At 40.2% G+C, this 25,295-nt stretch overlaps 1 protein-coding gene across 3 annotated transcripts in view; it reads left to right on the forward strand.

The window, feature by feature from the left end:
• The first annotated feature begins 1,367 nt into the window (after nucleotides 1-1,367).
• Nucleotides 1,368-25,295, forward strand: part of HMGN3 (high mobility group nucleosomal binding domain 3) — a 31,947-nt gene continuing 8,019 nt past the window's right edge. The window contains exons 1-2 of one of the 3 annotated variants that reach the window (XM_060030316.1): nucleotides 1,368-1,716; nucleotides 21,476-21,526. In XM_060030316.1, coding sequence (XP_059886299.1) covers nucleotides 1,489-1,716; nucleotides 21,476-21,526 — 279 coding nt within the window. In that variant the 5' untranslated portion in view covers nucleotides 1,368-1,488. The remainder of the gene's footprint in view (nucleotides 1,717-21,475; nucleotides 21,527-25,295) is intronic. The other 2 variants (XM_060030317.1, XM_060030318.1) reach the window with 2 other exon arrangements.

Here is a 25,295-nt window from a genome sequence, read left to right on the forward strand (position 1 = left end):
GTTTTCTAGGATACTAATTCATTACTCTGAAAACTAATAAAGAAAAATGTCAAGCATTAAAATTAATTACCTGATCATGTTATTTAATACCTATTTGTAGCCTCTGCGTGACCAAAGTGGATTTGGCCATATTTGTAGCATAAGGTTTCATTAGTGTTTTCCTATAATGTGAACTTTTGCCTTCTAATATGATTATAAAACTAACCATGCCTAATTTTGCTTTTTTAAAAAAATAATTTCATATGAGTGGAATTATTCAGTATGGTCTTTGGTATTTGCCTTCTTTCACATAGCATTTTGTTTTTGACATTCATCCATTCAGGAATATTTTATTCCTCTTTATGAAGCTGAGTAGTATTCTACTGTATGTAGTTACCATAATTTGCTTAACCATTCACTAGTGCTTTTCCTGTATCTATTGAACTGATGGGGTTTTTTTCCCCTTTATTCCAGCAATACGGTGAGTTACATTGACAGATTTTCAGGTTAAACCAATTTTGCATTCCCAGGATAAACTTAACTGGTCATTCTCTTAAATGTTGTTGGATTTGATTTACTAAAAAGAACTTTTTTAATTGACGTATACCTGATGTACAATATTATATAGATTCCAGGTATACAACATAGAGGTGATTCACAATTTTTAAAAGTTATATTTCATTTATAGCTACTTGATTTACTAAAATTTTGTTCAAGGTTTTTGTGTCTATTTTATGAGGGATATTGGTCTGTAGCTCTCTTTACTTTTGTGGTTTTTCACTGGTTTTGGTATCAGGGTAAGCATGATTTCATAAATTCAGAAGTGTTTGCAATGCCTGTTAAATGCCTTGCAGAACTTTGAGAAACATTAAATTATGCATATTTAAATTGTCATTTAAATATGTTTCAAAAATAAAATAATCTGTTCTGACCTTCTTCAGTCTTCTCTAATTTCCATAACAAATATGGAAGGTGAACTCTGTTCACCTTCAAGCCTGGTTTGAAGGTGGCTGAATTAGTGAGTGATTTGTAATCAGATTTCAGGAAACTATTCCTAAGCAATTTTAGGGATTATTGTCACTAGAAACCTAGAAGGGGAAACCGAGACCCTTAAAGGTTGCCAGACTCTTCCAGATAAGGGTACCTTCCCACTTTCACAGCGCTCCATCACACAGCATTCATTACAAGCTTTTACAGGAAACTATATAAAGTGCCTGCTGTGTATACATTTACCTTATAAAATTAATGTGTCCATCTTTACTCTTTTTCTTCCTTATGAAGGCCTACACTTCCAACTGACACAATCCAAAAAGGGAGCGGCAAAACAATGAAACTACAGGATCCTGTGGCTTGGGGGTTACTAGTTGAACTGGGCATGCTCAGTCGCCAGGCAGATTTTTTTTTTTTTTTTTTTTTTTTTTTTTTCGGTGAAGTGGAAACTACAACAGAGCGTACCGTGCGCACGGAGATGGGCGTGCCCTCGTGGAGTTTAGAACGTTGCCGCAGCCAATGGGGCCTCGCGGCCGGCTGCCGGGGCTCCTCATTGGAGGAGCGGGGAGGCAAGCGAGTAGAGGGCCCCTGGAGGGAGCCGCGGAGGTTCAGGTCCCGGAGGCCGGGCTACGCCGAGCCTTGCGCGTGAACAACTGCGGCGGGGGCAGCCTCCAGCGGCGGTGCCAGCAGTTCCAGCCCGTTGCTTTACTTTTTAGCTTCACCAACGTCATTATGCCGAAGAGAAAGGTAAGTCTTACCAAAAAACATTTCAAAGGCCTTCAAATTGCGCTAACAGCAAATCTTGTCATTGCAATGGATGGCGTGCAGTGCACTCGGTAGTAACTCGGGGGTTGCGAGTCTCTTTGCTTCTTCAGTGCTTGTTTTCAGTTGCCTGTTGCAGACATTGCGCCCTCCCTCTGTCCCCATCGATCTCTGAATGTTACTTTCTTTCCGGCGACCCGGCTTCCCTTCTTTTTGAACTCATTCTAGCCGGAATGGTTTCCACCTCGAACAAGAAGCAAAAGCGCTTTTCACCCCCGCTTCCAGGAGGGGAGTTTCCTCTTTACAAACTGCTAGGTTGCGGTTAGTGTGGAGGAAAAGCAGCGCGGGGTGGGGAACAAGTCCACGCATAGGGAGATCGAAAATGAATCCAATAAGTCGGGCAGATGTCGGGGTTATTCCCATGTGGGCCGTGCCCACGCCGGTGCGCAGCGATGGCTCTGAGGCTACAGGAGAGGGAAAGCCATGTTTAAAATAGCGCTCACTCCCCTGCTCGCCTGCGCTGCAGACCCGTATGTACCAACTCCAGTGTCAGGCAGGGCTGGGGACGGCGCAGGCGGGGCCGGGGTGGCTGGACTTGCCCGCAGTTGGCGGCGGCAGCCGCGGAGTTGGCCACACGCAGGACGGGACGCCGCCGGGGGCGCGCGCTCCGTGGCTGCAAAGGGCAGGGGCCACCGGGTACGATGCGGGGACCCAAACTCACACTCGGTCCCGGAAGGCGGGGTCTGCGTGCTCCCGCGCCCCTGGGTGTGTAGGGGGCACTGGGGTCACTCCTGGCGGACTATTATGTCCCCTTCCGCACAGGCCCCGGACACCAAGTAACTCGCATGGGGACGCACGTTTCCCTCGGAGTCCGGCTGCGACTTGTCATTGTCCCAGGGAGGAAGGGAAGGCTTTCCTCCCACCCCGAGGCAAAACCGCTGTGTAGCGGCTGTGTCTAAGAAAATGCCTTGCCCTCGTGTTTCCAACGCTGTTAACCAGTTAGGGTGTTAAATCTGAAGCAAAAGGGCAAATAATATTCTGCTTTATCCGTTAAAGATGGTGGAATGATTTGTGTGTGTGTAAATGACTGAATTATTTTTTAAATATTGAAGCTTTAAAAATACAGAAGCTTTTGCCATTTTATCTGTCTTTACTAAGAATTTGGTGGAAACTTGTCGCCTCCATTTTTAAAAAAACATTATTATTAAAAGTTTAAAAAAAATCTTAGAGTTTATTGTGCGCATACTATGTGCCTCATAGTGTGGGCAGAGTTTGATTTAACATCTAGTTTAATCCTCTCGTTTAACCTTGACAGGGATATTCCATGGAACTGGGGCTTAGAGACAGGAATTACCCAAGGGTCTCAACAACCAATGGCTAGTACCAGAGATTTAATGAGATGCTGCAGGTCTAGAGGCTTTATTTTCAGACATTATTTACTCATTCTCTTCATTTAGTGGTGGGTGTGTCAAGAGGAGTTTGAAATGCAAAGAGACTCCCAGCCTAAGAAGATGGATGGCATATTGAGTACTAATAATTTAGGTTCATTATTGAAACTTAATTTTTATGAAAGTATTGTTTTTGCATTACTAGAACGAGGATATTAGAATGAGACCACAATTTTCAGCATTTTATCTTTGGTTTAATGACGAAGCTGGGAATTCTATTAGAGTCACCAAGAAATGGGTTGCTGAGTGCGTTGATGCCATCTCCTTTCTTGGGAATTATAACAAATTTAGACAAATAGTAGGTTAGAGGTGCACAAATTCTTTATTATAATGGACCCTGATGTGCCAGAATCCTTGTTGTCCAAGGGTCAGAGTTGGTGAAACCATTACTCTTACTCTTCCTCATTGCCCACCTCTCTTAGGGAAATAGAAGGGAAGAAAAGAAGAGCAGTAGAGGAACTGGCGTTTAACTATTGTTTTATTTCCCTAGAAGGCAGGGAAGAAGCTAGCCATAAAGAAGCTAGCCAGGCATCCTGGGACTAGGGGAAGACCTGTATGCAGGCACCTGTGTGGCATCCTAGGGACATCAGAGTGTTTTCAGAGGTGGGAAAGCTCTCCTTGATGAATAGAAATGCTCTTCATTTATACCCATGGCCAAAAGACCTGGACGGGTACCTGGCCAGGAGCAGCCACAAATTAAACATGGCTTCCATGGCCATCCCATGTACAAGGCAAACCGTGGAGCCGCCTCATGGAACCCTGGAGGTCACGGAAACTTACATAGGAACCAATAGTCATTAGGTAAAGGCTGCCTAGAAGCAAAGAAGAGAACTGGAGCCAGTCTGTCTGTTGCTCTGCAGGATCTGTGAAGCTGGGGTATCATGTACATATTGCTCCACGATCTTTTTCTTGGCTGTAGCACTGCCTGTTGTACATTATAAGTTTCGAAAGTGTCCCCACAATGTTTTTTTTCTTTTTTTAACCATCTTGGCCCCTTTTTTTTCAACTTCTCCCAGAAATCAAGAAAGGTTATTTAATGAGCACTGTTGAGGCTGCAGAGTAAGAAACAGCACTAATAAAGTCAGTAGAAACATCTGGAATCCTAGCACTGCTTGCATGCCATAGGGATATGAAGTTTACCTTCATGGAGCTTCTGTTTAATTCAATGAGGTGGTAAGGGTAGTGGCCGCAAAACAATTGAATGATATTAAGCCTGTATATATGTCCCAGAATACATAGTATAGATTCTAAAAGCTGTAGGATAGATAAAGAAAGAAGGTTGAACTGGGGCCAGTCTTGAAAGTGTGTGTTGGCGGGGGGTGGTTTCAAATATACAAAGAGAAAAGCAGGCATTTTCTGTTTTCAGGCATTTGGCTGCCTCTTCTGATTGTATCTCAACATGACCAGGCCTCAGGTATATACTGTACCTCGAAGGCCACAGTATCCACATTAATAGAAAACAGTCTTATGACATTTCTTTTCTTTAAATATATTTATTTATTTATTTATTTATTTATTTTTGCGGTACGCAGACCTCTCACTGTTGTGGCCTCCCCCGTTGCGGAGCACAGGCTCCAGACACGCAGTCTCAGTGGCCATGGCTCACGGACCCAGCCGCTCCGTGGCACGTGGAATCTTCCCGGACCAGGGCACGAACCCGTGTCCCTTGCATAGGCAGGCAGACTCTCAACCGCTGCGCCACCAGGGAAGCCCTATACAATTTTTAAAGGTTACTTTCCATTTACAGTTATTACCAAAAAAATTGGCTATATTCTCCGTGTTGTACAATACATCCTTGAGTCTGTCTTACCTTTGTGAGTTTTATCTATATCTTCGTGTGTGATAGTCATAACTACACGAAACCAAATGGTTTTTATAACTGCGGGAGTATTTTTTGAAGCAGTATAGCCCTCAGTGGTGACGAGTTCTTCAGTTAGCGTTCCATCCCTTCCCAAGTTGGTGAGATTTAAATAAAGTTGAGTTTCCTCTATTCATTACCTAATGGGTGGTGGGTCACCACCCACTAATTCCTAGACTCAGGTGGTGGTGGGACAGTGAATGACTGAGTTCTAGACTGTTCTGGTCAGACATCCACGAATGCTTACAGAGATCACGCTGTTATGTGATGACCTGATGGTCTACACAGAGACCTCAGCCAGCAAGTCCTAGAGCCATGGTCCTGGCATGAGTAGCAAACACATTTTCACATCCTTCTTTTTATTTTTCCAGTTCTTCATCACTGGAACTATTGGAAATGTCTAGTGGATCACATCAGAAATTTTCTCTAATGAGGCAGTTTTCCAGGAATTTGCGATGTAAACCCTAGTCTCTTTTTACAGTTAAAATAAAGGTTTAAGGAGGAAAAGTCTGTCTGCCTCTAGCTTTGAGATTTGAAATTACGTTTTATCTCTTTTCATAAAGTAGAAAGGCCCTGGGCTTGGCACGTGGGATGCTTAACTAACAATACTCAAGGTTTCTGATCAATCTTTCAAAGGAGTATCACATATTATAACACCAGAGACAGATTCTGTAAATGAAAATAGAGATGACTTTGACTACATAAAAATGAATATGTCAGTATGGCAAAGAAAAGAAAACTCTGTTAACAAAATTTTAAAATTTATGAACAACTGGGGAAAAAGTAATTTGTACCACGTATCACTGAAAATAGTGTGCTATTTTAGAAAGATAAGGAGGCTCACATGTCCTTATGGAAAAGATGTATATCCTTGTAAGAAAATAACAGACTCAATAGATGAAAATGTTTAGTTTTACTAAAAGTCAGAGAATAGTATATTATTAAGAATAATGAGATGTGAGTTTTTAAAACCCGTCTGGTTTAAAGAAAAGATTGGAAGTGTTACTGCCCAGTGCTTAGTGACACTGACACTTCAGCAACTCTCAAGCAATGTGGATGGGGGTATAATTTCGTTTAAAAAAAAAAAGCTTTATTGAGGTATGATGTACTTACCATAAAATCTGTTCATCTATTCAAAGTATACAAATCAGTGATTTTTAATAAATTTATAGAGTTGTGTATCATTACTATAATCCAGTTTTAAACTACTTCTATCACTCCAGAAAGGTCTCTCCCATTGTTGGCAGACAGTCCCTACTCCCACCCCAGTCCTAGACAACCACTAACCTACTGTCTCCATAGATTTGCTTTTTCTGGAAATTTTATATAAAAGGAATCACACAGTATGTAGTCCGTTACGTCTGGTTTCTTTCACTCAGCGTAGTGTTTTTGAGGTCCACCCATGGGTTAGCATGTATCTGTAACCTCATTCCTTTTTAGTGCCCAATAATAGTCTACTGTGTGGGTATTCGACTTTTTGTTTATCCTTTCACAAGTTGGTGGACATTTGGATTGTTTCAATTTGGGGTTATTATAAATAACGCTGTTGTGAATATTTGTATGTAAGTCTTTGCACGGACATATTTTCATTCCTCTTGGGAAGTTTCCTAAGGGTGGAACTGGTGGGTGGTATGAAAGTCTATCTTTAAGAAACTTCCAAACTGTTTTCCAAAGTAATTGTATCATCAGTGAATGAGGGTTCCAGTTTTTCCACATCTGTGCTCATAGCTGGTATTGTCAGGGTTTTTTGCTTATAGCCTTCTAATTAGTCTAATTTACCATAATAATTAATGATGATGAGCACCTTTTCATGTGTTTACTAGCATAATGGATATCCTAGGTGAAACATCTATTCAAATATTTTGCCCATTTTGAAATTGGATTGTTCATCTTATTATTGAGTTGTAAGTGTTCTTTATATATTCTGGACACAAGTCCTTTATCAGATATACGATTTATAGATCTTTTCCTTCAGTCTATGGCTTTTAAAGAAATTTTGTCTTGATGTCTTGCAAAGAACAGAAGCCTTTTAATTTTGATGGAATCCATTTGGTGTCCTGTCTAATACATCTTTGCCTAATCTAAGGCCACAGATATTTACTTCTAGAAGTTTTATAATTTTAGCTCTTATGTTTAGGCTTATGATCCATTTTGAATTACATTTGTGTATAGTATGAGTTAAGGGTTTCAATTCTTTTGTGTGTGTGTGTGCGCGCACGTGCGCAATGTGGATACCTACCTGTCTCAGCACCACCTGTTAAAAAGACCATCTTTTTTCCACTGAATTGCCTAGGGACCTTCGTTGAAAATCATTCATCATAATGTAAAGGTTCGATTTCTATCCTCTGAGTTGTGTTGCATTATCTATAGGTTTGTCCATACGTCAATACCACATTATCTTGATTACTGTGGTTTTATAGTAAGATTTGGTACTGGTAATGTCAGTTCCTCACTTTGTTCTTCCTTTTCAAAATTGTTTTGGCTATTACATCCTTTGCACTTCCATATAAATTTTCAAATCAACTTGTAAATTTCTACAATATGCCTGCCATGATTTTGATAGGGATCGAATTGAATCTGTAAGTCAGTTTGGAGAGAACTGCCTTCTTAGCCGTATTGAGTTACCCAGTCTGAATGTGAAAGGGCCTGCTATGTAGTATGCCATCCATAAATACTTGCTGAATTTAATTGCGCCAATATTGATATGAAACCTGTATTTGAGTAAAGGCTCCAAAATGCCAGGGTTATACATTTTATTCATTCTTTCACTCACTTCATGTTAAATAAACATTTATCAAGCATCACCTTTATGCAAAGTACCATCACCTTGGGAAAGTAAGCGCATTATTGTTTTTTCCAACCCTTTTTGAAGTGAATGAGTAAAGGCCCTTATTTTTAAGGATCTTTCAGTCTGACGGGGTACGTAATATACAGTCAGTGTTCATAATTCAGGGCAAGAAGTGATAATGAGCCACAAGAAAAACTATGAGCTCTGAGCTTTCAAAAGTTTGGTCAGACTCTGTGTCCAAAGAAAAAACACTGGCAGAAAGCTGTTTGGTTAAAAGGGTTGGGGAGGGCTTCCCTGGCGGCGCAGTGGTTGAGAGTCCGCCTGTCGATGCAGGGGACACGGGTTCATGCCCCGGTCCGGGAAGATCCCATATGCCGCAGAGCGGCTGGGCCCGTGAGCCATGGCCGCTGAGGCTGCGCGTCCGGAGTCTGTGCGTCCGGAGTCTGTGCTCTGCAACGGGAGAGGCCACAACAGTGAGAGGCCCGTGTACCGCAAAAAAAAAGGGTTGGGGATTATAGTTTCTTTTTTTTAAATCACAAGAGGATCAGTGCTAGTTTGTTCATAAAGGTGATCTCTGAAGTCTTGCTTGCTTTGAAGTAGAAGGAAGTTAAATTCAAGGCCGGTTCCAACATTTGGGGTTAGATTGTGTATGGTAGCTACCCTCATTAGTAAAGATTCAGTGATTTCTTGGCCCCTATGCTTTTCTGTAACCACCCTCTTGTGTTTAAAAGGTGGTTGTCTGGGACCATGTTTCTAAGTTGACACATGTTATTTGATTGATTACCTAATTTTGAATTAACTTTGTAATCCTTCTAATTCCACTTGACCATGAAGTCTTGGGTGGCTCTGGTCTTTTTTTAATCCCCCTGCCTCTCCTCGCACAGGTACTGTAACTGTTTGCTGAACGAGTGCATGAATGAATTGTTTTCAAGGGAAGAAGGTAGTAACTTTAATTATTTCATATCCTTGTTGGGGAGATAGTCCAATATAGCCTGGCTTTACTGTTTACTAGCTGTGTAATTTAGGGCAGGTTACTTAACTCCTCCCTAAGCTTCTGAGTTCCTAATTCTCTGAGACTCGGTTTCCTCATCTGCAAAACTGGGCTGAAAATATGTTCTACCTCGTTGGGTCGTTGGAGGCATTAAATGAGATGGTGAACGCACAGTTCTTAGCACAGGGCCTGGCGTGTGTGAGACGGTCAATGGATACTCATTATTGTAGTGCTGATATTTTTAATTATTAAGAGAACTACAGTGAAATAACAGGCTTCTGATAAGCCAAGCTTCCATTTTGTAGGACCAATGGTGCACAGATCTCACCCTGTACGGCCAGTTAACTGCAGTTATAGGAGTAGGTAGTGTTTTTGAAAGAACATAAGCTTTCATCTGGTGCATTTTTACATGGTTGATTTTTCTCAGAGAAAAAATTATGCTTAAAAATATTGCCACATAACATTAGAATTCCCTTGGCAAATCAGTTACCAAGTGATCCTCTTTTCCTATATTTTTTCCCCTAAAGCACTGCCTTTGTTTACACCAAAGTTAAATAGATTCCACTTTCCTGCGGGGTACAATTTGGAAATGGCGACTGAAGTAAACACCGTTTAATCTGTCTGCTTTCACAGTACCTGGTATGTTGAAATACGATGTTAGTCTCCTGAGTAATTTAAAAATCAGTGTTGAAGATAACGAACCGAATCAAAATGTTGAATATTTTCTCCCACTGGCTGCTTATTTATTGTACATTTAACTGCGTTCTTGGAAGAGTTCAGCGGAATCATGTGTGGGTTCCTGGTCAAGGTATTTATTGAGTCCAGTCTTTTTACATCTTGTGAGCATGTCCAGAAACAGGGCCATTTATATACGCCCAAGGCAAATGCATGTTCAGTCCCAGAAAGTAAATGATATGCATAATCAGAAGTAGGGAGATACAGAAAAAGGTTTTAAATCTCAAAATTGGTTCCAAAATTTAATATTTTAAGAAGAACTTATATCTGTAACAATATATACACATATTTATTCCCATTAAAATTTAAATAGCTACCACTTATTGAATACCTGGCTGTACCGGACCTGAGCTTTGTGCTTTATAGTCGTTAGAATAAAATAAAAATTAAATAAAAATATGTGAAGTTGTTAGAAATAAACCTGTGTGGCAAGTATTACGATGCAATTTCATATTATTTCATTTTATTCTCCCCGCCGTCCTGCGAGGCTGTCCTCATCTCACAGTAAATAACATGTAGGTGGCTTTCTGTGACTCAGTCACTGTTCCCAGCACTTTGCGTTAATGAGCTGAATCGTCCAACCACCCGGTCAGGTGTGTGCTCTCCACACTGACATCTTCAGAGGTAGCGGGTGGCCGAGCCGGGAGTGCAGTCCTGGCTGTCTGGCTTCAGAGCCTGTGCTCTGAACCACCGAGCCCTGCGGCCGGTCCCATCCACATCCACAGTGAGAAGACTGGGATTTAGTGCAATGAAGGCATTTCCCCTGGGTCACACAGCTGGGAAGGGACAGAGCCAGGAATTCTACCCCAGCCCTCTTTTACTCAAGCTTTTTCTCCTAACCATGACACCACAGTACTTCCCGTAAATATTTATTTCTGTTGGCCTCGTGTATTTTTATTTAAATCGAGGTGCCCAACAAATGAAACAGGGAAGATTCAGGAGTTATGTAAATGTGTGCGTGTCCATCTGTTTAAAATGTTGTCTTTATTAAGATATAGGCTGATGTCGTTGTTTCTAGGTACCAGTCATAGGAAGGTACCCCACAAGTCATTATTATCTGTGATCATGCCCTAAGGCTGCCCTCAGGGTCCAGGCCTCTGGCTTCTGAAAGATGTACGTTCTCATGAAGCCTTCTGGGTGTTTCAGGATCTAATGGACTGTAGGGTCATATACAAGGTATATATATGACGTTTCCTCATCCAAGCCTTGGTATCTGAGTATTGAGGGTCTAAAACTTCATATTTTCTCAAATTCCACCATGAAACTGCTGGAGTTACTATTTCTAAGGTGTATTGTCTTCGTTAATTTGTTATATTTCAAATAATAGGGATATTCCCCTGTGACCAGAAACATGTAAACACACTTGCATATTATACAATATATTGAGAGGTTATAATGTAAATGTTAAGCCACCATTGCTTACACATTGGATTTTAAAAATGAGCAGGTGTTTTGTTTTAGCAGGTGCTAAAAACCTCATAGTTTAGCAAAGCTGTTGGACCTAGAACTGGATGGAGTTTCATTTCACAGTCCTGGATTACCAAATGATTCATGTTTAATTACAAAAGTTATTTTTAAAAGATGTAAAGGGATATTATTTTAAAATTATATCTTTATTATTCTGACCCCATACAAAGGTAAATACAAAGTTTACCCCAAGAGATTTTTTTTTTTTTCTTTCTTTCTCTCTCTTTGTTTTTTCTTTATTGGGTACAAGCTGTGGCTTTTTACAGTACAGTACTGGACAGAATTTGTTAAATCCTACTTCGCAGGAAGTTGTGAGTCTTGGGCCTGGTGTATGTAGGAGGTAAACATACCAAAGGCTTGAGGTGATCAACGTGTGAAGCTTTGAAGACTTCTTCTGAAGTTTCATATATATGCCACATAATACAGTTTTTAACTGTATCTTTTCTATCCACTTCTCATTGCTTTCCTTTATCGCTTCTCTTAATTAAAATTTTTAATTTTACTGTTCCCCCTTTGAGTGGTCACATGTCCATCACATCAGAGCTAGCTGATTCATTTTGCAAAAATATAAGAAACATCATAACTGTGTTTATCATTTAGTAGAAATAAACTCATGTCTGAGCAAATAGGAAAATAAAGTAACTATCTGATAACATCCCTTTAAAATCCCTGGTGTAAAAGTTGGAAGACTGGGGTCTAGTGTGGTCTCCACAACTCTTTATTGGGGGAAAGTCACTTGACCTCTTCGAGTCTCTATTCTTCATCTGTAAAATGGGAATATTAAGACAGTCCCTGTGTATCTCAGTGCTACTGAGAGGATCAAATACAGCAACAAGGTGAAAGTATACAGAGAAATGTAAAGTACTGTTAAAAATGATAGAACTGATTTGGTGTGTTGCCTTTACTTTTTTTTTTTTCTGTGGTACGCGGGCCTCTCACTGTTGCAGCCTCTCCCATTGCGCCGCTCCGCGGCATGTGGGATCTTCCCGGACCGGGGCACGAACCCATGTCCCCCGCATCAGCAGGTGGACTCTCCACCACTGCGCCACCAGGGAAGCCGCTGCCTTTACTTTTAATAGTGAGATAAAAATACTTGTGTCTGTGTGTGTGACCATTTAAAAACCCAGAATAGTACATTTATGTGCATCTCAACATGTAATTTTTTTCCTTTTTTGTCAACATGCAATATTATTTATTTTAATTTTAATTTTTAACTTTTTTTAGAATTATCTGACAAAAATTTATTTTTGTAAGTTTAATCTTTTTTTATTTTTATTTTATATTGGAGTATAGCTGATTTACAATGTGTGTTAGTTTCAGGTGTGTACAGCAAGGTGATTCAGTTATACATATATCTGTTCTGTTTCAGATTCTTTTCCCATATAGGTTATTACAGAATATTGAGTAGAGTTCCCTATGCTGTACAGTAGGTCCTTATGGATTATATATTTTATACATAGTAATGTGTGTATGGTAATCCCAAGCTCCTAATTTATCTACCCCCTCACCTTCCCCCTTTGGTAACCGTAAGTTTGTTTTCTAAGTTTATGAGTCTGTTTCTGTTTTGTAAATAAGTTCATTTGTATCATTTTTTTAGATTCCACATTATAAGTGATATCACATGATATTTGTCTTTCTCTGACTTACTTCACTTAGTATGATAATCTCTAGGTCCATCCATGTTGCTGCAAGTAGCATTATTTCATTCTTTTTTATAGCTGAGTAATATTCCATTGTACATATGTACCACATCTTCTTTATCCATTCATCTGTCGATGGACATTTAGTTCCTTAAAAAACTAAAAGTAGACCTACCATATGATCCAGCAATCCCACTCCTGGGCATATACCCAGAGAAAATCATAATTCGAAAAGATACATGCACCCCACTGTTCATTGCAGCGCTATTTACAATAGCCAGGACATGGAAGCAATCAACATGTAATATTTGTAATGGGAAATTGTGTCTTGCTATTCCAAGAGGCTCACAAATGAGGGGGAGTAGGAAACACTCCATTACATATTATGTGTTGCTTGCCTGGGTCTACAGGTTAAGATGTTTCCCACCCTGGAAGCGCTTTGCTCTCCTAGCATCCCAGATCTGCACACAGTTTTGAAATTGGGAAAGCCAGCAGAAACGACTTAGAGTGGTGTAGTGGATGAGTCGTGAACCTGAGCCAGCCTCCCTGGCTCTGAATCACAGCTCTTCCACTGACCAGCAAGATTACCAGCTGGGTCATCTTGGGCAAGATGCTAGGTTATCTTGCAAGATGCAAGATTACCTAACCTCTCTGGCTTCAATTCCGCATTTAGACAATAGACATGATACTGTTTACCAACCTCACAGGATTGTAATGAGGAGATGAACTCATTCAGATCATTGTCTTGCACATGAATGCAGTACAGAATCCATGTTTACTGAGATTATGGTCGTTCCTTTGGGTCTGTTCTCGTGTCCTTTTCTGAGACTCCCATACCTGGCATCTCTGTCCTAGACACTTACATAATGTGGTTAGTATGTACACGAGCATCTCACAAAGTCAGGCAAGTGAGAGCTTCGGGTCCATCCTCTTCGTTTTCCTCATGAAGAAACTCAGGCCCAGGGACATAAGATACAAGCCAGACTGGGGTCAGGCTTCGGACCTCAGCTGGGACCTTCGCCCACGATCCCATTCACACAACAGGGAGGAAGAGATAGCTGTCATGAAAGAGGCAGCTCAGACCAAAGAGATGTGTGAAATATTTTAAATTATTTCCTATTAATGATATACTTCCATTATTAAATTATGTGTATTTATGTGTATTAAATTATGTGTATTTATATAAGAAAAGTTCACTGAACATACTTGAAGAGGGCTTTTTCTTTGCCTCCAGTTATCTTTTGTAATGGAGTACAGTGTGAGATAGTTTCCCTAAAAGTATCTCTCAGAAAAGAAGAGTTGCTGTTTACATCGTTTCAGCCAAAGCCTTCTAAAGCAGAGTTCTTACTCAATTACTTTTATCTTGAACAACAGAATTTTATGTGGGGAAGACATACTAGCCTCATGGCCTTAATAAGCTCTTTGGGTTTATAGAAGTTGATGAAATTAATAGGCGCAAGCAAGGAAGGAGGTAAGAATGAAATTTGATATCAGTTTGATTATTAATCCTTTGCATGTGATCTCTCAATCCTAAATGCTGGATTTTTAAGGGTTATTTTAAAGAAAGCAAGGCAGTATTGGAGGATCCCAAACATATACTTACAGCACGAATGAAAAGCAGCCATGCTGATGTTAAACAATGGTCCTTGTGGCTTTGAATAAAATTTTCAGTGTCTGTTTCATATGTCAAATTCAAATATGTGAATATTTGAGCTTAAGGGAAGTACCTGGTATTCGGAAAACTTCATAAGAATTTCCTGGACAGTGCCTCCATTTGTGGAGGGGAATTAATCAAGTAGTTTATGTTTTGATTGATTGATTATATTAATCAAGTGTTTATGTGTTAACTTTAGCAGAAAAGTAAAGAGTTAGTTATGGACACATTTCAGTCTTTCTCGGGGTAGGTTGTTTGGATTTTTGTCCTAGAATGGTTTCTCCTCCTCTAACCAGCTTACTAGTGGACTGCCTTCTTTTCTCCAGCCTTAGGTTTATAACAGAAAATGTAAATTGATTTTAAAAGAAAATGTAAAGAAAAATAATCATAATTTAAACATATTGACCAGCAAGTTAGAGAAAAGTCCCCTCAAAGTAATACATTCCCCAGGTGAAAAGAAGTGGTTGTTGGTTTGTTTGCAGGGTTACGTCTGCTCCCAGCTTTCGTGCATCAGCACGGATAACCCAGGAGCTGAGACTGGATTTGTTCTATAGCTGCTGGTAGATGGTTACTTGAATTTCATAGGTACTCTAGGCTCTCAACAAATTCACTTAAGTTATAAGCAGTAGCCCTTGTCACTTAAAATCTTAGAAGGAAAACTCTGAGAGCCTACACTTCAGTAAAGACTATTTGGAACTTTAATACAAGGTCCAGAACTCTTTGCTGAGAACCCTGAGCCCTGCTCTTTCTCCTGTGGCTGAGAAATATGGCACCAGGAGGTACTAGCCTTTTGTTCCTAGTTTCCTGCCACACCCTCAAATGTTTTTCTCTGTAGAGACAAACTTGGAGGCTAAGGCCATGTAGTGCTTGCTGTTCCCAAGCAACTGTTGAAGGCTATAAGGATTTTCTCATCTTCTCTGATACCTTCCTGAGTTTGGAGCGAGAAAACTGGGTTCACGACCCCCACAAGAGCCCCTGTGTAAGGTGGTAACCACTGTTACCAGGGGAAGGAGAAGCAGGAGAAGCTCAACAGTTGGTAATTTGTCCTGTTGATTCCTGTGGATGGTCTACAGAATGAAAATTCCAATTTTCTTTTCTTGGTTACCTGAGAAGGGCTGCTGCTACAGTTATCTTAAGGAAACACTGTTGTGTCCCCTTCAGTGCATTTCCGTGTCTTCAGATGCAGGACCCAGGCATCTTTGTGAGATGGGAGAATGGAGACAGTGCAGTTGGTCGGCTGCTGAAGGAAGCCGGGCTCCCTCTGCCCGTCTCTCATCCTACACTCACCCAAGAGGGACAGTTCTGAATTCACGTTTGTAATGCTCTTGGCTTCCTGTTTTACCCAGCTCCAGATTCCTTCATATCAGCACAATGAAATGACTATGAATTGTATGTCTTGAACAGAAAAGGAAGAGGCAGTGTGTGGGCCAGACTTATAAGCCATTTAAGAAATACAGAAAACACTGGGACTTCCCTGGCGGTCCAGTGGTTAAGACTCCACACTTCCATTGCAGAGGGCATGGATTTGATCCCTGGTTGGGGAACTAAGATCCTGCACGCCGCATGGCTTAGCCAAAAAAAATAATAAAAATAAAAATAAATAAAGAAAATAACTCTTTTAAAAAAAGGAGTACAGAAAGCACTAATAGTCATGGAATTTGTGTTGGGAGTAGATGTGGCACTGCCAAATGGGCTTTGCTTCCACTCCCCTACCCCCTTAATATTGGTAATCTTTTTAGGGGGTTTCAAGTACAGAAAAATTCAGGAAATAATATAACATACCTATTCACCCATCACTCAGAATTCACACATTTGAACTTTTTTTTATCCTATTTGCTTCAGATCTTTCTAAAAATAAAATGTTACAGATAAAGTTCAACTTCGGAACACCCCCTTGGTTCCCTTCCCTTGTCAGCCTCCCTGGAGAGAAGCATGATCATGAATTTGGTGTGTATCCTTCCAGTCCGTGATTTTATATGTTTATGATGTATATGTCACATATAAATCCATAATATTGATTTGTTTTAAAATTCGTAAAAGTGGAATCATATACCTGTATTGTTCTATGTCTTCTGTTACTTGACATTATAATGAATTAATATAATTTCTTTAGGTATATTATGATAACTAATATATTTGGACTTTTTTAATGACTTATTTTGTGGTTTCTATTTATTATGTGTTTCCCTTTGGTTTGCTTTTTTCTCCCCTGCCTTTGATTGTAAAATTTGCCTTATTCCATTTCTCCTGATTTTTAAGTTTATAGATCTTACTTATTTTCTTAAAATTTTTAATGCCTGTCTTTAAATTTTGTTTTAACAGAGTCTAAAATGACTCTGTGTCAGTATCATTCTCCAGAACAAAACCAGGACCCTCCCATGCTGGGGGTGAGGATGATCTGTTCCCCCTCCTCTCATCTTTTGCGGTTGTTATTGTCTAGAATTGTGCCATCCAATATGGCAGCCATTAACTGCATGAGTCTATTAGCCAATGAGAAAGAATGAGCTGAATTTTTAAAATTTTAGTTTTAATCAATTTAAGAACTGGTATTAGATTCCATTATGGAAAATTTTAAATATGTTTGCAACAACCTGGATATGTGAAACTACTATAAACTTTATGATCTCTAACATATTTAGAGGGTCAGGTACTCCTGGTGAAAACTTAACATTTGAATGGAGGTGTGCTGTAAGTGTAAAATACATGCCAGGTTTTGAAGATTTAGTACCAAGAAAATTTGTGAAATATCTCATTAATAATTTGGATATTGATAACATGTTGAAATGATAAAACTTTAGATATGTTCAGTTAAATAAAATCTGTTATTACAATTAATTTCACTTTCTTCATGTGGCTGTTAGAAAATCTAAAATTACGTGTTATAATTCTATAGGGCAGCACTAATCTAGGATTTCTACTGAAATATTTTTAAACACACAGAAAATACATATTAGTATCTACAGGTAATAATTAGATTTGCCAATATAGTTTATATATTCTTTCTTACATATTTTCCTTCCATCTTAATTCACTTTTCTTATTGCTGAATTTGATTATTTAGTACTGGATCCTTGTTGAAAGAAAGGCTGTGTTGGTAGTAAACTCTCTTAGTATTTGTATTCTGACATGTCTTGATTTTGCCTTCACTCTTGAATGATAGCTGGGTACAGGATTCTAGGCTGACAGTTTTCCTCAACTCCTTGAACATTGCTTTGTAGTTTCTTATAATTTATAGATGCTTGAGAAGTAATTCTTTGAAAATTATTCATCTTTTAATTCTCATAACTTTTAAAGATTTTTCTCATTTTCCTTGACCTTCTGGAGTTTTATTATGTCTCATTGTATTTGTTTGCTTTGTTTTGTTTCCAGTTTGTTCCTTGGTGTGAGTTTTCCATCTGGAGATTCATGACTTCAGTTTAGGAAAGTTCTCACCCATTATGCCTTTGTTAGTATCTCTGTTCTCTGCTTCTGAATGTCTATGAGATACAGGTGGAACCTCGCAGTTAGCCACCATGTCTCCTAACCTCTCTTTCATATTATCTCTTTATTGCTCTTTCCTACATTCTGGGCTAATTCCTCAGCAGTCCGTGACAATTCATTATTTCTTCTACTGTCCCTGGTCTAGAGTTTATGTTTTGAGGTTTTTTATTTCAATGAGCCTACTTTAATTTTCAGAACTTGTAATTTCAAAAAGGTCAACTACCTGTTGATTTTTGCCAAATTTCATGCTCTTGGCTGACTTTGGGTCTCCATTGGGTCACCAGGTGTTCAGTGATCCATCTGCCTGCCAACTTGCCCTCAGATCATCTCTCAGTGGTGCTTCTGACTCCCCCAGAATCCCTGCTCTGCCTTCCATCAGGCCACCACGTGTGTCCCCCACCCCTTGCTGGCTCTCAGCTCGGTCCCCATCTACTTGGGTGCTGAAGGAGCCTCAGATATGTGAATGAGATCTTTTGGTTAGACCACGGTTCTCTGCCCTTTTGACCATTGTGGGTTCCAACTGGATTAGCATAAGCCTGCCCTGTCTGGGGGAGTGGGGCAAGACCCCTCTGCCTTGGAATTCCCCACATCCCGTCTAACTCACTTACCTTCCCGTCAGCCCACAAGGTGGTTGAAGTACATCTGAGATCATCTATGTACACCCCCAAGCCTCATTTCTCCCTTTTCTTTGTTTTTATTCCTCAAGATCCCTGGGGACAAAATCTTCGGGCTTCTCTTTTAATCCCTTCATACCATGATCTCCTGCTCTCTCCAGCCTCATGGCTAAGTGTTAACGGTGGACAGAGTGTGTGATAAGACAGCCGGAAACGGTAGGTCTTTCCGAAATCGTGTACCTGTTACTCTGTGTAACAAAAACAGACGACAAGGTTGCAGGGACTCTGGTTATAAGGAAATGTGCTCAACCTCAAGGCCCTGTTCAATATGATATATCATATTTGATAATTCAGGAGACTTATATATTTTGTTGTACAACATCTGTATAGCGATTCAGTCTGAAATACTCTCCCCAACATCTGGCTTGAACACAAACATGACCCTCTGAGTTAGATGTCATTATCATCTATCAGATGAAGAGACTGACCACAGTGATGAACTCACTGCCCCAGATCACACGTCTCCTAGGTAGAGAGCCACGACTGAAGCCAGTGTCTTGACCTGCATGTGTGCCACCGTACCCCACTGATCCCAGGGTGAAGGTCACTTGGGTCGTTCCTGACTTGCAGTTTTCTATGTGCTTGTTCATAGAATGCTCTTATGGAGAGGTTGAGCTTTGCTGGAGTTGTATCTCTTCCCCTCTCCAGTCTTAGGTTCATTCGTTCATGCATCTGAAAGTATTAACATTTTCAGTTACACCTGCTTTTTTGGTGGGGTCTTTCCAAGTTTCTCTTTTTCAATAATTTGCATCCAATACAAACATTGTTAGGTCAGTGTTTAGAGAGTGATCTTTCCGTCATATTGCTGTCGCAAATCCACTGCCTAGAAGAATATTGAACGTAATGTCACTAGCATCAGTTTAAGCAAATCTTTTAATGTCAGGTAACATCAGTAGTAGCTGTGTGGTGCTTCTTTCAAAGCCTATCAGTTACAGCTGGAGGGTACCCCAGATTGGATCTACTGAGTGGCCTGATAAGTGAGAATGAGAGCCCAGCACTTTAGACAACAGAGGATCTGGTTTGTGGCCAGAAGGGTCAAGTTTGTAACCGTGGAAATGAGCAAAGCCAAATGGCTCACCTAGGGATTCGATTTTCTAAGATTTTTCTGTCTCTAACTCAGCTGGCTGATACAGCATGAGATCTGTGAGCCAGACATTCTTTGCAAGAGAGTGGGGACAGAAAAGAGAAGTTCTGGGACTCCACCCCGTCCCCCGCCACCAGTCCAGTGGTTAAGACTCGGAGCTTCCACTGCAGGGGGCACGGGTTTGATCCCTGGTTAGGGAACTAGGATCCTGCATGCCATGCAGCATGGCCAAAAAATAATAAATAAATAAATAGAAATTTGCACCAAGAAATTTGACACAATTTAAAAAAAAAAAAAAAGAAAGAAAAGAGAAGCTTTGTTTTCCTTGATGATAGAGAAGATTCCATGGATGAGGGAAAAATAATTGGTTGATTTGGGAAACAGGAGAGAGCTCCATGGATCTGGGAGGTTCTGAAGAGAGGTGAATCGGTAGACGGTGGGTAACAGTGGGTAACAGGCAGCCCCAGGGAAGAAGAGAAGGTTTACTGTGTCTTGAAGAAAAGCTTTTGTCTTTCTCAAAGTCTTTATCTACTTCTGACCTATGTTTTACATATTACTTTATAATCTAAGTGTTTATTTTCTTTGGCTGTGCTGTGCGACTTGTGGGATCTTAGTTCCCTGACCGGGGATCGAACCCGGGCCCTTGGCAGTGAAAGCACAGAGTCCTAACCACTGGACCACCAGGGATTTCCCTATAATCTAAGTGTTTAAATTTAGCCTTAACTTCATGTGGACTTTCCATGTATTCACATAGCCTAACTATTTTTAATCGCATTGCGTTAGTAATTATATCGTTTATTTAACTATTTCTCTGTTATTTACTGATCATGTGAGTTGTTTCTAGTTATTTCATATTAGAAACAGTACAAACAAAACGTATTTTTACAAAGTCTCTTTCTTTGAGTGTTCGTGCCAAAATTGGAATTACTGGGTCATTATATGATTTGTCCTAAGTGTCTTTTTCATATTGCCAGGATGTTCTCTGAAAATATTATATTAATTTACAGTGTCACCAACCCCAGCAAACAGTGGGGTTTGAATGTTTTTCTCATTTTATCAGATGAGGTGTTACCGCATAGCTGCTTTATTTTCCCAAGCCAAACATTTGTGCCAAATGTCATTTGCTCTTTGTATGTTTTCACCCTGGGAACTCCGTTCCTATCTTGTGTTAAATAGTTTTAATTTTCTAATTAGTTGAATAGTTTTTATCTTATTTATTGTCTTTAGCCAATAAAAACATATTGGGATAATTGATGTGTCTCATAAATGTAAGTGTATTTCCCCCGTTGGGAGTCAGGTTTGAGCTGTCGTGAGAGTGGGAGGGTGCCTCCCCCCCGGGGGGCGGGGGATGGATCAAAATCAGGAAAGAAATCGGCTGGCGTGGCCGGGCGCTGGGCCATCCTACCGAGGCTGGGAGTGTGGGAGAGAGCCTGGAGCTGACGATGGAAAAATAGGAACTCCCGATAAATGTATCAAGTCGTATCAAGAAATGGGCTAGAAATCAAAGCTAGGCGAGTATGGGGTGAAAGTACGCTTTTGCGCTGGGCTTAGGTTTTCCCTGCTCTCACCTTAGGGAAACAAAGTGACTGGAACGTGTGTTGGGTCCCAGGCACCCCTGCTGCTGACTGCTGGGTCGCTGTTCTTTACCTGGCAGCAAGAGGTCAATGAAAATTCCTTGAGTGAATGTGCATTGGGAACAGGGGCTCAGATCAGTTCTTGCAGTACTTCCTGGTATAATCTTAGAGCAGTTATGCAGATAAATGCAGTGTGTGTGTGTGTGTGTGTGTGTGTGTGTGTGTGTGTGTGTGTGTGAAACATATCCTCTTACAAACTTACTTTTCCCTGCAGAATATCATTGGCTTATGTGGTCTTTTAATATGCATTTTCCAATTTAAATACAATTCACCGAAATTCTTTCTTTCTAGTCTCCAGAAAACCCAGAGGGCAAGGATGGCTCCAAAGTAACTAAACAGGAGGTAAGTGTACCTTTGAAATCCTGTATTATTAACTGGAATTTTTAATATCATTATGATGGTCTACATCTGAATGAATACTCTTCGAAACCAGATTGTTGAGACGACATAAACCAGAGATAAAAGTGTGGCTGTGTAGCCTCCCTTAGCCTGGATAGATTTCAGTTAGGGGCACTCATGAGGCATTTTCCACTTGCTATGTTGTTTATGTTTCTACCTGTTGGTGCTGCTGTCTGTTAAAAGGGATACTGAGAATTCCTTCTGGGCAAGGAGCGAGATAATAGGTAAATTCATCAAGGAGAACAAAGTCGGCCTTTCACAGCAAGGAAATGAAAGACTTGATTTAATAAATTCTCTGCTCCGGTGAGTGAACTATAGATTACATTTTGGGTTCCGAATATTTGCCTAAAAGGAGTCATCTCTAAAGTCAAAAACTATGAAGGATACATAAAATGTCAAAATATTGAAGTTTTTTTTTTAATCAGGAAAATTCTTAGGGTTTGGGATAGTTAGACAATAAGTCAAAGAAGCTCTGTATAAAATACAGAAATCTCCAGAAAGCTAGGAAGAGATGCTTGCATTTGACCTTCCGTGGTCCTATCATGAACTTCTAAAAGGAGATGAGCTAAAAAAGCAGCCAGTGAGATGGTAATTGTGATGACAGCCATTCCCTTGTGCACAGAGCTTTACAGTGTGTGGAATCCTTGAACTTACAACCTAAAAGGGGTCATGGGAGAGACAAAAACAATATCTAGTTACGGATTCTTTGATTGGGTGACTCATACTGTGTTAATAATTCAGAGGTTGTCATGATAGCAAAACCCCTACACACGATTTGTACAAGGAAGTTCGTTCTGCTGAATGGAAAATCTTTAACGGAATCTGTAAAGAAATCATTTAAAAGCAAAACAAACAGAACTGCCGATAGCCAAGTCCCCACCATCCATTTACCCAGTATTCAGTGTCTAACATAGAGTTTGGGAGGTGAAGTTGGTGATCCAGAGTCAGGTCACTAAACAAATGCTTAGAACCAACCGAAAAATGTTATCATACCAAAGTTCAAGTGCTTGAATTTTCTTGAAAATGGCAAAATACAATTTGTAGGACAGTTGGCTAAATGTAATACCCCCTTAATGTTTTTAGATTTGGGCACAAAATGCATTTGGGTTTCTCCTCAGGGACTGCTATTTAAGTTGATTTGACAGTCAGAAAACCTAGAAACCATTACACACAGCAGGTCTTGGGTAGTGAAAACAGCCTTTCCCTCCCTTCCACACTGAAAACCATCAAGCTGGCTGGAATATATGTAAAAGATTTTTGCTTACACACCTGTCTTATGCATATTCTTTTATACCCCAGAATTTTTATTACTTATATTTTTACATTATTACTTCTAATATGTTATCTGATTGCATGTATTACCTTATTGCTAACAAAAGTCATTCCTAGAAAAGACTCTTTTCCTGTCCGTTAAGCCAACACCAGATTAAAACTTGTGATTTGCCTTCAGGACACCAACATAGTTGTTTGAAAAGGGATAAGGTCAGTTAGTTGGTGGTGCTTTGGGGTAAGAACTGTCTGACCGTATATTGATTGATTTTTTTTCCCCCAGTGAATTGACTGAATTTTCTAGTCATGAGTGTGCACAGCCTAGGCTACAGCCAATAGATATCAGTTACAAAGGGGGCTCCCCTTTTGAAAATCATCTTCCACGCCATGATATTTGAAGGGCATAGTGCAGAGTATAGTATCCGGACGATAAATGACCGAAACAATATGCTACAGTCATTACACTGGGCAGCTTTCAAAGCCCTTTCACCTCCATTGTTTGATCTGATCCTTAAAATCACCCTGGAATGAGGGCAGAGAGCCTTTCAGCATTTTCAGAGAGACGTTCCAACCAAAGCAAACAAAAAATGTAGGGAGCGCTTGAACGCACCTGGCTGCACAGATTCCACAGTGAGCAAAAGGAGCAAAAGTCTCTGCCTTCATGGAGCTTCCATTGTAGTAGGGGGAAAGAGACAGTAAATAAAAAGTGACTGAAAATTTGCTATGAAGAAAAAGAAAGCAATGAGAGAGAGTAATTTATGTCAGAGAAGCGCTGTTTTGGTCAACACGTGGGAGTTATTATCCCCATCTGAAGAGAGCAAACAAGGTACGCAGAGAAATACGTGATTTTCCCCAGGTGTCACAACTTGTAAATTGCAGAATCAGGAAAGACGTCTGCGTCTTCTGACTCAAAATCCCCTATCCTCAAGCCCCTTTGGGGGTCATCATAAAAATCTGGTCATGGGACTTCCCTGGCGTTCCAGTAGTTAAGACTCCGCACTCCCGATGCAGGGGGCATGGGTTCGATGCCTGGTCAGGGAAGTAAGATCCCGCGTGCCGCAGGACACAGCCAAAAAAAAAAAAAAAAAAATCTGATCACCCAGTGCCTTTTCTCTGTCTTCATTCTCCAGCCAAAGCCCTGATACACATCTTGCCCCACTTCCCAGTTTTGCAAAGAAGGGAAATTCTAATTAGCTCTTCATTTGGTTTTGAAAGTTAAAAGCAACTTGACTTGTGGGCTTTGCTTGGTACATGGTGCAGATCAGAAGCATTAAGAAATCTCATAAAAATAAATATGCTTCTGAATTCCAATGGAATGGCCCATATGTTTCAGGCAGTATTCAGCAAAGTCCAGTGATTCTACTTGCATCTAGCCCCCCCAGGGAATTTTGTCATATTGAGATTAGACTTCTATGTTGCTTTTGCAACCAGGACATTAAAGTGAAAGACTTCACGTCTTTCATAGTAGCCTTCACTGTAATTTTCTCCAGCCCGGGGAATTACCAGGTAATCAATAAATGCTTACTGAATAATACCATAGTGCCCAGCACCTGTGTACCACAGTGACAAACCCTCACATTGTTTCTGTAACTTTTAGCGATCTGTCATTCTAAAAACCTTCCTCTTTTCCCTTAGAACTGCTCTTTTGGCCACTTTTCCTGAGGACTCACAGTCAACAGATGGAGAGAAATTCTCTCTTTTTTTTTTTTAAATTGAAGTATAGTTGATTTACAGTATTGTGTTAGTTTCAGGTGCATACAAAGTGATTCGGTTATACACATATATGTATATATCTGTATTCTTTTCTTTAAATTCATTTCCATTGTAGTTTATTACAGGATATTGAATATAGTTCCCTGTGCGCTACAGTAAATCCTTGTTGTTTCTCAGGAGAAATTCTTATCTTTTTTTTCATAGTAGTTCTGCCCCACAGCCTGAGTCTTAAATGAATACTTTGAATTCTAGTGTTTGAAAGAGGGAAAGAGAGCAGTCTGGTCTATTTTATATCTGGCATATATGGTCCAATCATTTATAGATTGGAAGGCTTGTGAAAGGTGATGAAACGTTCCAGGAAGGTGTATACACTGGGTGCATAATCAGTACTGCTGACTGTGAGTGGAGGATCGTTTCAGCCTCCTGTGTCTGCAGTGAAAAAGAAAATCTCTTAGGATGGTTACCGAAAAGGAACGTTTAAGAGAAGTCTCTTTTTTTTTAGCATAGAAAGAAGAGCTGGTAAATATTAGCAGGAAGTCATAAAATCATTTTACAGTAAAACGTGGTTTTTAGAGACGGCTTGGTTTAGACAGCCTAGAAAGGCAAACTCTGTTTTTGCATTAATTTCCTAGGCTTTTTATTTTGGAACTCTTGTACTCGACCTGAATTATGAAAAGGTAGCGAGTCTTTTGGATCGGAACAGCTTGCAGGCCCTGCAGAGCGGGGCTTG

This window comes from Delphinus delphis, chromosome 14 (assembly GCF_949987515.2).
Source record: "Delphinus delphis chromosome 14, mDelDel1.2, whole genome shotgun sequence".
In the NCBI taxonomy this organism is placed as follows: domain Eukaryota; kingdom Metazoa; phylum Chordata; class Mammalia; order Artiodactyla; family Delphinidae; genus Delphinus; species Delphinus delphis.